This window comes from Cydia splendana, chromosome 5 (genome assembly GCF_910591565.1).
Source record: "Cydia splendana chromosome 5, ilCydSple1.2, whole genome shotgun sequence".
Lineage (NCBI taxonomy): Eukaryota > Metazoa > Arthropoda > Insecta > Lepidoptera > Tortricidae > Cydia > Cydia splendana.
The window spans coordinates 18,243,213-18,257,886 of record NC_085964.1 but is presented as its reverse complement, the minus strand read 5'-3'; the positions used below and the strand labels follow the sequence as shown (position 1 = coordinate 18,257,886).

The window sequence follows — 14,674 nt, the reverse complement described above, 5'->3', positions numbered from 1 at the left end:
CGCAAGAAAAAACCCTTGGATCAAGAGTTTTAAACAAGAAAACATCCCATGACTAACCAAAATGACGGACTATTTAAATATATCGTGTTTGCCAAGTCCGACGGAGAGGTACAGCCTTGATAAAAAGCTTGGCTCCGGCATCTTCGGCGAAGTCTTCAAAGCTTCGGACGGCCAGGCCGCTCGAAAGGCCGTCGCCATCAAAATACAAACGTACAACGATGACACAGAAGTGCACATCCATGAAGAATACAAGTGCCTCAGGGATCTTACACAACATCCCAATCTCATCGATTTCTATGGAGTATTTTGTGAGAGGTCGGAAGGTGTTAAGAAGATTTGGTTCGTTCTCGAGGTAAGGAGCATAAATTTAGTACGACTGAAAGGTCAGCCACTTGTCCACGAATAGCACATAAATCTTCCTTTCTCGTCTCGCTAAAGCTATGCATAACTCAGATCGCTATACCGTCCATTTTGCAGTTGTGTGAATGCGGATCTGTCATCGATATTGTCAGAAAACTGAACACGGCCGACAGAAAAATGTCCGAGGAACACATCGCTTACATCCTCAAATATACGATCAAGGTAAGCCCATATTCGACTGACTATAAACATGTCTCTCGTCACATTCGAGTAGGGATGGCTGTTTATAAAACAAAGGACCTGCCAGTCCACCTTTCAAAGGCTGAATCAATTGGTTGGTACTTTGAATGCAAACTCAATTGTTCTCGGATCTTTGTCCAAGCGATGCCTGCTCACGTGACGTGGAATAAAATATTGCCCGGCGAAGTCCACGTATTGGTATACTATCTAGGGCCATTACTTAAAATGCACGCCGCTTTATTTGATGTGATTCGCGACGGAACAGTCGAACTTGTCGATGCGAATGTCGGAGCGCGCCCGACAACACCATGACGGCCCCCCATCGCGGCGCATCGCTCAATTATCGTAAATAATGCTCGCGCACACAAGATATACGGACCCTCTGCTCGGTAGCCAAGGATCCCGCGAACACTTCCACAACATCCGATAACTGCCCTTACTATCTTCACTCCAAAGTCTACAATCTCAGAATTTAAACTGATCCCATAAGACTCTTAGGAATTCCCGTTGGTTAAATGCGTATTATCTTTATGCAAGCCACTTGGTTCACAATACCGGTGCTCCGTCCTTCTCCTTCGGCAGATCTCCCATGCATATCTATCGATGTTGCATCTCGTAACGTACGATAAAATTCTGTTTGCGGTGGGAAACTAAACTATCGATACTTTAGTAAAACCGCCGCAACAGAGTGAAGCCGGTCAAGTGAGGACATAGACATAGGTAACTGTTATTTTATCTATCACTGGGTTGGAGCAAGTTTATTTATTTTGTTGCGTGTAAACTTTATATCCTTTTTCTTATTCATCGGGTTTGTTCAAAGCGTACTGATATGTTGTCTACAGCTTAGATAAGATGTACCTAATCATTGGTATCCTAGGCACCCAGGTTCTAAATTATCATTGAAAAGCTATCGTTTACGCCGATAAAGAAAAAGCGTTGTAGTAGAAACTGTTACGACGTCATTCGTATCTAATTCTGATTAGATCAGTAATTATTTGAATCTAGGGGCACGGTAGTGCCCCCGCCAAGACGATCAAAGCGAAGCGCAAGGGCACTACCTACCTTTTCTCGAAGCGCTTCGTCGTTTTTTTGAACCCTCATAATACACTTTACAGTTTAATGTGTGCAGTAGCTATATTACTAAACATTATAACCATTTTGCCACTTAATTCTCACATCGTCAATATCTAAAAGTAGGGCACAACATACGGCCAATAAAATATGAATACTTACTATTGAATTCAAACCCTAAGTTATTCCTATACAGTTGCCATAATTTTGTAAACATAATTTTGTAAACTTAAACATCGTCAACAACAGAGTTCGATCACATCCCTAACTCTTAAACGATCGTAATGAACGCATTAAGCAAACTGATATACCAGACAGTAGAGAGCGCAGACAGGCCGCCTGCGACAGCTCAGGGCCCGATACGTATGCAAATAGGCCCCAATGAATCTCGGGGGCGTGGGCCCTTGACTGACACTGACATTAGTATCGCCGAGCCGTCCTAATAATCCGATACACCGTAATGGAACACTGTACCTAAGGGGCGGTCGCTCAATCACTACCTGTCGAGCTCACGTGTTGACTCCTCTGATTGGTGCAATCAATTCAGCTTCAATCTCGTTCTAGGCGCTGGTGTATTTGCACGAGAACAAAGTGATGCATCGCAATCTGAGGTGCAGCAACATATTAATAACAAAGGATGGGGAAGTAAAACTATCTGATTTTGGGTTGTCTAAGAGATTGAATAGTTCTCTGGACAAAGCTAGGACGAATATCGGATCGCCTGGGTGGATGGCACCAGAAGTGATAGCTGGTGATGGATACGGAAACAGAGCCGATGTGTGGGCATTGGGAATAACGACGATTGAAATGGCAGATTCTAAAGCACCTTTTCAGGACATGCATCCGACAAGGGCATTGTTTCAAATCGTAAGGAATCCCCCACCTAGTGTCAATAGGCCAGCTATGTGGTCTAATGATATTAACGACTTTATAACTGAGTAAGTAATTTTGTAATGCTTTTATTTGCCTGTCCGTGGCAAGGGTTTTTATTATGAAATATATCAATTGCAGATGCCTTGAGAAGAACCCTGAACATCGGCCATACGCTATGGAGTTAGAAGAACATCCATTTATACAATCAGTTCCAGAAAACGATTTTCATGTAAGTTTCATGTAAATAATTAGTCAAAAGAAAATAAATATTATGTCAGTGTTTGTCCTTTAATTTGATTTATATAAATTACAGTTAACCACAGAGCTGAAAATGTTAGCTTTTGAGTTAAAAGATAAAGAACTTCCACGTAAACCACCAGAAAGGATAATTAAAAATGGTCTTCTGACAACTGAAGGTGTAAGCGAATCAGAAACTATGCAAGTAGAAGACCTAGCTGCTCTAGAAGTACTCACAGAAGACAGTATTCTAGCAGAACTGCAGACTAAACTAGCAAAAGGTTATTTTACTTCATTTATTGGCGATGTTCTTCTTATACTCAATCCAAATACGCACGAAGATATTTACAACGAAGAAGTATGTATGAATTTTACATTAATAACATGTCGAAATAAGTTTAAATTGGAATTTAATGAACCTAATATTTTATTTTAGTATCACAAAAAGTACGAATGCAAATCAAGATCTGACAACGAACCGCATATATTCGCTGTAGCTGACGGAGCTTATCAAGATGCTCTTCATCACAATGAACCTCAACATATTGTGTTTTCTGGAGAAAGTAAATCTGGCAAAACAACCAATATGAACCACGCTTTACGGCACCTGACTCATTTAGGAGCTATGAAGAACAACGTTGCGGACAGGATTGAAAGGGCTAAGAATGTTATTCAAGCAGCTATAAGTGCTGGCACCCCTATTAACGTACAATCTACAAGAGCTATCTTCCAAATTCAAGTAACCTATGGCAGTTCTGGAAAGTTAAGCGGAGCAATATTTTGGTTGTATCAACTGGAAAAATGGAGAGTCTCATCAACGGATATGCAAGTGTTAAGATTTAAAATCTTTTGTAAATTTTTCATTCTTCATCGTAGTTAAGAATTTATTGAATTTACATTGCATATTGTTTTAGGTCCCACGCAAATTTCGATCTACTTTATTATTTTTATGATGCCATGGAAGCCGGAAACAGGCTAGATGAACTATCACTTGAGAAAAACAGAAAGCATCGGTATTTAAGGATACAAGAAGAACCAAGAAAATTAAAAAAATCTGTAAGAGAAACTCCAGCAGAAAATGTTTCTAAATATAAGGAATTCATAGAAAATCTCAAAGCTTTAGATTGGGAGCAAGAGGATATTATCATGTTTGAAACAATTCTAGCTGCTATTCTCACGCTTGGTAATGTCAGATTTAAAGACGGGAAGAATGGAACAGCAGAGATCGAGAATCCTGACGAAGCAAAGAAAGTAGCCAAACTATTGTCTCTTGAGGAGGTGAAGTTTATGTGGGCGCTTCTCAACTACTGTTTAATCGAAAGGGGGACAGCAGTGAAAAGAAAACATTCCACGGATGAAGCTAGAGACGCACGCGACATGCTAGCGAGTGCATTATACAAACGACTGATCGATTGGATGATTAATTTAATAAATTCCAAATTATCTTTTATGAGATCAGTATTGTAAGTATCCTGCCTTTCAATAAAGACATTAATTATTAATAGCCTTGTTGCTACCACATTGAAGATTTATTTTTACATATATTTTTATGATCATTTCAGTGGAGATAAATATTCAGTAAGTTTGTTGGACATGTTTGGATTTGAATGCTTTCATAGAAATCGCTTAGAACAACTAATTGTGAACACGACAAACGAACAAATACAATTTTTGTACAATCAGCGAGTTTTTGCTTGGGAAATGCAAGAAACTGCAGATGAAGAAGTTGATGTAGTCGCTTTACATTTCTATGACAATAAGCAATCGGTCGATCAGCTAATGGGAAGACCACTTGGCCTCTTCTATATTTTAGACGAAGCTAGTCGTACTGGAAGTGGACAAGAATTTATCATGAGTAAGTGAAGGCTTTCCAGTAAACGTGCACATTCCATAATAATATATCATACCTCATCAGCGAAATGGCATAGTCAAATTTATATTTCAGGTACCATTCGGACATCCTGCAAAGGTCCATACATAAAGTTGTCCGGTAGCCATGAATTCAGCGTTGCACACTATACAGGAAAAGTCAGTTATGACGCCAGAGAAATAGCCGATAAAAATAAAGACTTCCTGCCTCCGGAAATGATAGAAACTATGAGAGCATCAATCAACACCACAGTTCAAGAGTTATTTAGAAACAAGTTGACCAAAACAGGGAATTTGACTGTATGCTCAAGTCAACCAAAAGTAACTGTGGTGAAGTCAAAGTCTGAAAAAGATATGGAAAATACCAAGGCTCGAGTAAGTATGGTCTATGCAAAAGCTGGCGTGGACTTCTGAGATATTTTTGCACTCAGTTTGTAATATTTATTGGTTATCTTTTCAGAAATTTAACACAATGTCCAAAGGACAGTTTTCACAAGTACATAGAATGAGAACAGCGGCTGCCACTTACCGAGCCACTAGTTTAGAGATCCTCAAGCAGCTTTCTGTAGGTCCAGGGAGCGGGGGCACCCACTACGTCCGATGCATTCGGGCAGATCTTAATGACAACCCTAGAGGTTTTCAGACAGAAGTTGTTCGGCAGCAACTGAGAGCTCTTGCTATCTTGGACACTGCAAAAGCAAGACAAAATGGTTTCCCGTGTCGTATACCATTTGCTGAATTTATTAGAAGGTAATAAAGTAAAATCGCCCGATAAAAGATTTTAGAAAGTTTATCAGATTTACTTACAAATAAGTAATAAAATGTTTACAGGTACCGTTTCCTAGCCTTCGATTTTGATGAAAATGTGGAGGTGACAAAAGATAACTGCAGATTATTGCTGATTCGGCTCAAAATGGAGGGTTGGGAGCTTGGCAAGACAAAAGTATTCTTGAAATACTACAATGAAGAATTTTTAGCCAGGTATATTTTTCCGAATGTCATTTTTATAACCAATTTGATCTGATTCTACAAGTTATATAGTGTATCTAACTAACTTAATGTAATGCAGGTTATATGAAACACAAGTAAAGAAAATTGTCAAAGTGCAATGCATGATGAGAGCTTACCTTGCTAGAAGAAAAGCGGTAAAGAGCAAGTCGAAAGCTCAGCACAGTAAGTTCAGTGTTCATCAGTCCTTTTTGAATGCGCGACCCTCCAGCACCACTTACGCGTCAATTAAATAATAGTCATAGTCCAGTATTACAACTATTATCCACATCTTTTTGGTGATGCCTGAGTTAGATCTTCCTTTTATGAAAATATTTTGCCTTAGAACTGCAACATTCAAATAATATTAACACCGAAACGAAGATATTCGAGTTAGTTTTGGACCATGGAAGGACTATAGTTGGGCGGTTTTACGGTACCAACTTTTTTCTGGAGAGAGCGCTTTTTAAATGACACTTATTAATTTAAACTGGTGTTGTTTTAGTTAAAGAACTAAAGAAACAACAGTCTATGAATGTGACAGAGGATGATGCTGCATTACTTATACAGAAAGGTAAGACGAATGAACGAAATATTGTTTCTATCGTTATACTTTTAAATTACTAATTCTACATTAAATCAATTTTCAGCGTACAGAGGTTACATGGTCCGGAAAGCTTATGGGCCCCTTGTAAGCAAATCAACCGGTGAAATCGATGAAGAGACTGCATTATTTCTGAAGAGGTATGCCATGAAGTGGAAAAGCCGATCAATCTTCCAAGTTCTGTTGCAGTACAGAGCAGTTAGATATCAGGATTTGGTGCATTTTTCACAGCAGGTAATATTATAGATGTTGTAGTACAAAAGCATCAGACAATTAACGCTTATTCTTGTTGTACGTATGTCCACTTTTTGGGAGTTTGTCTTGCTACCTTAATAAGTAACACACACAGATGATGAAATTAAGCCAGTAAAGACCCATATAACCATTCCAGTCGCAGAATCACAAAGTGGTAACTAAATGTCAGATGTGTCGTAACAGAGTCCACACAATGTGTCTAGAATTGTTTCGAAACAAAGTGTCGTCGCCGTGTCTACACTTTTCCGTAACAAGGTGTCGACACATTTGTGTGCACTTTGCGTGCGGTTTGCGACTAAATCTGACAGCAAATTTGTGACAGCAAATGTCAATATAAAATACCTCTTGAAAACCAAGGTTTGTCAAACTACTATTAGTGTCTCGTGTGCTCGTAATTCTAGTAAGTCATCATGGGCAATGCAAATGATAATAATCGACCGAAACCATATAATATAAACATCCAACACCCGTCAACCTTTTACAGAAAAGTTTTTAAAGAAATTCAATAAGCTACTTAGGTCAGGCAACGAATGCTCCAAAAGTTGTAGAGGGAAATGCTCGGAACACAATTTTTGACTCCGTAACTCGGTTTGACAAGTTAGGAGGTGAACATATCAAAAGTCCCCGGCCGTAGCCCTTGAGCGGGGGGGAGAGAGGGGGCTTTGAAGGTCCCATTTTCCCGTTTTTCGATTATATCTCGGAAACTATGCATCTCAGCGACATGGCCACTTATACAAAATGAAAGTTAATTTAATTTGTTACAAGTTTATTCCGTCAATTTTTTCGATATGTTGAATAGTTTTTGAGATATCCGCTCTTGAAAGTTTATTCAGGGCTCTCAATTTTATCTTGATATATCTATATCAGTGAAGGTGCTAGGCCGTGTTTGGTATCGTTTTCGTATAAATCTGGGGTGCTGAATCCATTTAAGATATCACATTGACACCATTCCACAAAATAAAAATAAATCTTTTTAGGGTTCCGTACCTCAAAAGGAAAAAACGGAACCCTTATAGGATCACTCGTGCGTCTGTATGTATGTCCGTCTGAATACACAAAATAGTTCTTTACCTATAGATGACAGGAAAACCTATTAGAAATGTGCAGTCAAGCGCGAGTCGGACTTAATGTACGGAACCCTTAATACGCGAGTCCGACTCGCACTTGGCCGGTTTTTTTGAAACTCTTCTTGACGCTTAACCGCTGAACCGATTTCGTTGAAATTTGGTATAGAAATAGTTTGCGTCCCGGAACAGGACATAGGATAGATCTTATAACCAAAATCATCTTTTGAAGGTGTGAAAAGTGGCGTGGAAATTTGTACGGGAAATCAATAACCGCTGAACCGATTTATATGAAATTTGGGATGGTCTACATCTTTGATTTAGTTAAAAATGATGAAAAAACATGACTTCAAACCTAAACTTAAACAGTATTAACTTCAAGAAGTCAATTCTGAATTCCCCCCTACACCTCATTTCACACCTTTAAAGGGTGATTTTTGAGATAACTTATTATATCCTGTCTCGGGACTCAAAATATATGTGTACCAAATTTAAATTAAAACTGTTCAGCAGTTTAAGCGTGAAGAGGAGTTTAAAAGAAAGTATTTTAATAAGTTTATATGTTTTTACTTCGGAATGGTGTCAATGTGATACCTTAACTAAATTTGGTACTGCGAATTTATACGAAAACGATACCAAAACATGGCCTCGTAGCTTTACTGTTGTAGAAGTCAAAATAAAATTGAGTGCCCTAAATTCTTATTACTTGGCCAAACTTGTGTAGAAGGAAAAGGTAAAATAAAAGTCTTCGGCAGGAATATAAGACACAAATATATTTTTTTTTGCGTTACTATTTCATTCATCAAATATAAACATACCTTGATTATACTATTCTAGTGAGATCCTCATAGACAAACAAAAACATTTACTTAAAAAATTACAAGGTCGAAATGTCACGGAACTTTTTTTTTTTCCTTTATTAAGGGGCTTTTTCGATTGAACGAATATGTCACCCCATAAAAAACAGACTTAATTAACAAAGTTAAAAGAAAGTAAATAGCTACATCTAGTTTAATTACATCACACATTTCTGTCCCTCAGACCGCACTTAACAATATTTAGTACCTTTTCAACAACCTCAGACATGGGGTTCGAAAGGTAGGTATTACATAACCCAATGGAACTGTCATTGTCATGAAATATCTGTCTTCTAAGTCGCTCATTTCGGACACACTTCATTAAAATATGATACACATCCTCGACGCGATTACATAAGGTGCATAATTCCGAATTCACTTTACGCATGAGGTAGGCGAACTTATTCAATGGAATGTGTCCAGAGCGCAATCTCAATAATAAAACTAGATCCTGCCTACACAACACACTATTATCAATCCAAGGAGAATTAAAGGGTTGTGGCTGTATTGTCTTATACCAAATTCCTTTGTCCCTAGATCTCTCGTCGAAATATTCCTTCCACAATTCGCGACACTTTAATTTGACTAAATGTAAACAGTCATTATTGCCCCCATATAATGTTTCAAGTGAAATTCAATGCCATCGCTGCATGCCTGTTTTGCTAATGCATCAGCTGTCTCATTGCCACTTATACCTACATGCGATGGAATCCATTGCAATATTATAACTTTTGCCTTAGATTTAGTAATATGTGAAAAATATAAACTATTATGACAATAAAAATCTGGACACAATTTAAGAATCACCCAATTGCGTCGAGGAATCATCTGTATTTTTGCTTGTTTCATTACCTCCTCGCTTCTTTTTTGTCCTTTGTATTCTGTAGCAATTTGTTAGATCTGAAAATAAAGATAACTTGCGTCGTCACGGATGTCGATTTATAGGTTTTAGGGAGTGCAGAATTCGAAAACGATGATCATTTTATAATCCAAGATGGCGGCTACGTATTTTGTCATAAAAGTGGAATCCAAAATAGTCATCATTTTCGAAATCTGCGCCCCCTAAAACCTATAAAACGACATCCATGACGACTTTTATGACATAGTGCATGGCCGCCATCTTGGAATCCAAAATAGTCATCATTTTCGAAATCTGCGCCCCCTAAAACCTATAAAACGATATCCATGACGACTTTTATGACATAGTGCATTGCCGCCATTTTTAAATTGAAAATGTTATCATTTTCGAAATCTGCGCCCCCCAAAACCTATAAAACGACACCCATGACGACTTTTATGACATAGTGCATGGCCGCCATTTTGGATTCCAAAATGGTCATCATTTTCGAAAGCGGGGCCCCCTAAAACCTATAAAACGACATACATGACGACTTTTATGACATAGTGCATGGCCGCCATCTTGGAATCCAAAATGGTCATCATTTTCGAAATCTGCGCCCCCTAAAACCTATAAAACGACACCATGACGACTTTTATGACATAGTGCATGGCCGCCATTTTGGAATCCAAAATGGTTATCATTTTCTAAATCTGCGCCCCCCAAAACCTATAAAACGACACCCATGACGACTTTTATGACATAGTGCATGGCCGCCATTTTGGATTTCAAAATGGTCATCATTTTCTAAATCGGGGCCCCCTAAAACCTATAAAACGACATCCATGACGACTTTTATGACATAGTGCATGGCCGCCATCTTGGAATCCAAAATGGTTATCATTTTCGAAACCTGCGCCCCCTAAAACCTATAAAACGACACCCATGACGACTTTTATGGCATAGTGCATGGCCGCCATTTTGGATTCCAAAATGGTCATCATTTTCAAAATTGGGGCCCCCTAAAACGTATAAAACGACATCCATGACGACTTTTATGACACAGTGCATGGCGGCCATTTCGGATTCCAAAATGGTCATTATTTTCGAAATCGGCACTCCCTAAAACCTATATATCGACACCCATCTCGACTTTTATGACAAAGTGTTTTGCTACCATCTGCATGCAAGACATTTCTATTATTTTTACGTACAAAAATGGCCCCCTGTCAACTTTCAATCGAGATTTAATCGATAATTTATTCGATTAATATTCAGATTAATTCAATTTCAATCTATGTTAGGTCGACTAAACTAATCGCGATTAAAATTTGAGAATTAACTTTTTTTATTCCATTAATTAGTCGAATAAACAGTTAATCGATTAATGCCCATCTCTGACCACGGCATTTTTACACTTTGAGAATATCTGAAAACAAATCAACACAAGGAGCCATTTTGCAAATCCAGTAACATACCAGTAACTTTGTTATTACTTTTGACAGCGCGTGTCATGTGTCAACACAGAGTCGACACAAAGTCGAAACATTGCAACTACTTTGTGACTGCAATATTTCTCAGCCTTGAACCATATTTATACATCATAATTAACAAGTTTCGTAGTATGTAAAGCGTTATTTCTGTTATTTAAGTATAGTATACGCATCGAAGTACTAAAAATGCTTCAAATAATATAGTTATGAACACAGGCACTGAGAAGTAAACAATTTCATTTCCGGCTAAACTAAAACAATGTGGTGGCGCGTTGATTATATTACACTTAGTTTATCAAATCACTCGAGCAGTTTAATTCCCCATAATAATTTAAGTCATATTGTAATATAAATGCAAACAATATATAATTACGTCTTGTAATCCGTTTTAGAGATGGCGTATTAATGTCACTTATTTTTATTTAACTATTTTTCCATCTGACAGTTTCCATTTGACAGGAACAAAATGAACGAATGAACGAATGATTTTGGCATAAAGTAGTCGCAAACCCGAAACAATGTGTGCACACGGCGACCACACTTTATGTCACTTTGTGTCATGTGTCGACCCTTCCCCATTTCTGGTAACTGTGTCGACACGGCGACGACTCTGCGACTGGAATTGTGACCGAAACAGACGGTGTCGACACAAGATGTGTCAACACCGCGTCGTAACGGCGACTGGAAATGGTTGTATGGGGACTTACCTAGTATAAATCATGTATTATGTATCATATATGTCCAGGGGCCCGTTTCTCAAAAGCTTGTAGCTTGTAACAAGTGGGAGTTCCTTTTTAACAAAAGCTGTCAAAAAGTGACATCCGCTTGTATTACAAGTTACAAGCTTTTGAGAAACGGGCCCCTGTATATAGGTACTGTAGATGACAACAATGACACATGACAATAATCACATATGTTCCTTCTGATGAGATTTAGAACAGACGAAAAAGAGAAACAACTTGTTGAATTCTTTTCAGGTACATATCTACAACCAGTCGTTGCTAGAATCATTATTAAACAGCAGTACCTCCGTGCTTTTGGACAGAGTGGACCCTAACGCCAAAGGAAAGGACTTCCTTGGCTCCAGCCCGCCCAGCGTCTGGAAACTTCCATTCAGGATCGACCAGCTTCAGTACTACGACACTTCTTATATGTGTGATCCGGCGGTTAAGAGCAGGTGAGAATTTAGTATCAGTGTATAATATTAATATATTGTTTCCGTCAATTGAGAGTTCAGGGGCTGCAAATACCTATCCTTTCTCCCAAAAAAATCATTTTCACCGATTCGATACTTGATAGATTGTCTTCACAACTAAGCGCCCATTCCTAACATCACTACATACATTGCGCTTTCATATTTTACATAGTTAACTCCTTTTCCAATGCATTATTTAATTTTATTATAGTGACACATTTGCCAGTCTATGCGACTCCGACCACGAGCAATGGGATGAGCCGTTACAACGGAGATTCAGTTCAGCATCAGCACAAACTTCGCCCAGCCTGGCTACCACGGGCACTCAGACGCTCATTAACGTGCCGTTCTGCAGAGATCCCACGCAGCCCGTGCCCAAATTACCACCAGACGAACCCCCTAAAGTAGACAGGAGCCCCTCCAGAAAAGAGGCTAATCGACCCGCAGTCTACAAGAAGAAACCCAACTATTCCACCAACACATCTTACTACCAGCCTCCAGCACCCTGGGCGGGCGCCCGTGACGACGCTAACGTTTTAGAAAACACCAACCAAAGCTTACGAAAAACGAGCTACAGCCGAAGTCTATACGGCGTCAATTCTCAAGACATGAACGACCCTATAAGGGAACTCCAGGCGATGGCAAAATCGACAAGCGACTTAAACGACGACGACCCGCCGTTCAACTTCCAGGCCATGTTGAAAAAGACGCCGCGAAACAGGGCATCGATGAAACGACTAGGTGAAACTGACAATGGCATGTGGGAGGGCAAGCCAGAGCCTCGCAAGACCCCTACGCCTAAACCTTCGACGAAAGGTCCGGCACCGCCGAGGCCTATGAGTAGAGAATTCGTGCGAAAAGACTCCAGGGAACTTATCATGTCGGCCGCAAAAAGGAGCAGTGTTACACCTGATTTAGAAAGTCGGTCGCCTGTAGAATACAGAGATGTACGATCACCTGTTGATAACAGAGATGTGCGATCACCTGTTGATAACAGAGATGTGCGATCACCGGTAGAAAACAGAGATGTGCGATCACCAGTAGAAAACAGAGATGTACAATCACCGGTAGAAAACAGAGATAGCCGGCCACGCCAAAAAGTAGTCTTAGCGCCAGGATTCAGCGTCGAAGGAATGGTAACAGACTTGTAATAGAAACAAGAAAGGTATTTTGTAAAAAATATATTTAATCCCCAATGGAAGTCCGCAAACATTCTCTTTTACTCTAGCATTATTATGGCGTAACACTATTAATATTTTTGACATTTTAGTTTTAAAGCCACACGTTTTATGTGAATCATAAGATTTCAATGTTAAGACTACTAAGTAGAATATAATTTGAGTCTCAATAGAGATTAGTATACTGAATACAATATTAAAGCAGATCATGGCATGTACTGACTCGCTTTCAAACATATATCTTAAGGATCCATCACGTCATATAAAAATAATATATCAAGTTTCACTTATCTCATAACTAGCTATAATCTAACTTATCGAAATTGCTTTGGTAACTTATTACAATAATTTTCTTATAAAGTAGATTGAGTGGTCGAATGTATTACCTACTACAATATTAGTGCCATCGCTTTTAGAGAATACCTTCGAAAGATTGTGTAAGAATGATTGATGAATTTGTAATAGCTTTGCAATTGAACAACGCATTTAAACAAGCAAATTTAATAATATAGTGGAACTCGTTGTTGACATCTCTTTTATGCCCAGTTTTACCATTTTATGTCGACAATTTGGAAATAAAATACTCACGAATCAGACACGCATTTATTGACATCTCATCCGAATTTCGTCAGACGCTCCAAAAATACAACACAACTTCGGCATTCCGGTCAATAAGTCCGATAATCTAATTTTTAGTAAAATAATTAATATATAATTTCAGTGACCTGTTGGGATTAGTGGAATAAACAATTTTCCAAGTGATGTTAAATCTCCCCAACATTGAAACCAATGCTAAAGTAAAAACGCGTCGTATAACTGCATTAACCACATACAAATCCGGAAAATTATAAGCATTTACAGACACATTTATATACTTTGTTTCCAGATTCTGTTTGTTCACTTACTAAGATAACTTTTCATATACTGTGACGTAATAATGATAATGAAGCTCATAGAAATTTGTAAAGAGTTTTATGATATGTTTTTCATAAGAATTTACCGCAGTACCTAGTTTATTAATTATGTCACTTGTGTTCGAATGCCCGTAGAATCCAGTGGTTATACAACTTATATAATTGTCATTTAATAATCACAAATCTTCAACTGCCTTACATTATCTTAATATAATAATAACACATAAATATTAGTACGAAAAATATGTTTTTTTTATTATTTTTCTTATTTTCTTCCCACAGTCCTTTAATTTTTTTGATATACTTAGTGCTCTTTTACTTAGAGTTCGTAAATACTGTCCAAATATCTTTTTCGTTTTTTAAATATATATATTTATCTCTAGAAATCACATTCTAAAGGTTTATTGCCGAATATCATAATAATTGACTTACATTCTATCTTAAGTTTTAGGTTCAAAAGCATATAAAAATATTACGATCTCAAACTTATAAAAGGTATAATGTAAATCTTAAGCTCTATTTATTCAGTCAAATACATGAAACGCTGAAGAGCAATAGGATTAGGACATCACACCAAGACACCAAATGAATAGTCAATATTTTGCATAAACTTTTTTAAATGAAAAGTTCAGCGTTTTG

The 14,674-nt window shown here is 38.1% G+C and overlaps 1 protein-coding gene across 1 annotated transcript; it reads left to right on the top strand.

Moving 5' to 3' along the window:
* Positions 1-16: 16 nt before the first annotated feature.
* LOC134791014 (neither inactivation nor afterpotential protein C) lies at positions 17-14,278 on the top strand. The gene is made up of 16 exons (XM_063762065.1): positions 17-352; positions 478-582; positions 2,236-2,609; positions 2,683-2,773; positions 2,858-3,139; positions 3,218-3,606; positions 3,696-4,244; positions 4,344-4,636; positions 4,727-5,025; positions 5,111-5,400; positions 5,482-5,631; positions 5,720-5,823; positions 6,143-6,211; positions 6,288-6,475; positions 11,726-11,925; positions 12,155-14,278. The coding sequence occupies exons 1-16, from the start codon at positions 62-64 to the stop codon at positions 13,092-13,094; spliced, it is 4,614 nt and encodes a 1,537-aa protein (XP_063618135.1). The 5' UTR covers positions 17-61; the 3' UTR covers positions 13,095-14,278.
* The last annotated feature ends 396 nt before the right edge of the window (positions 14,279-14,674 follow it).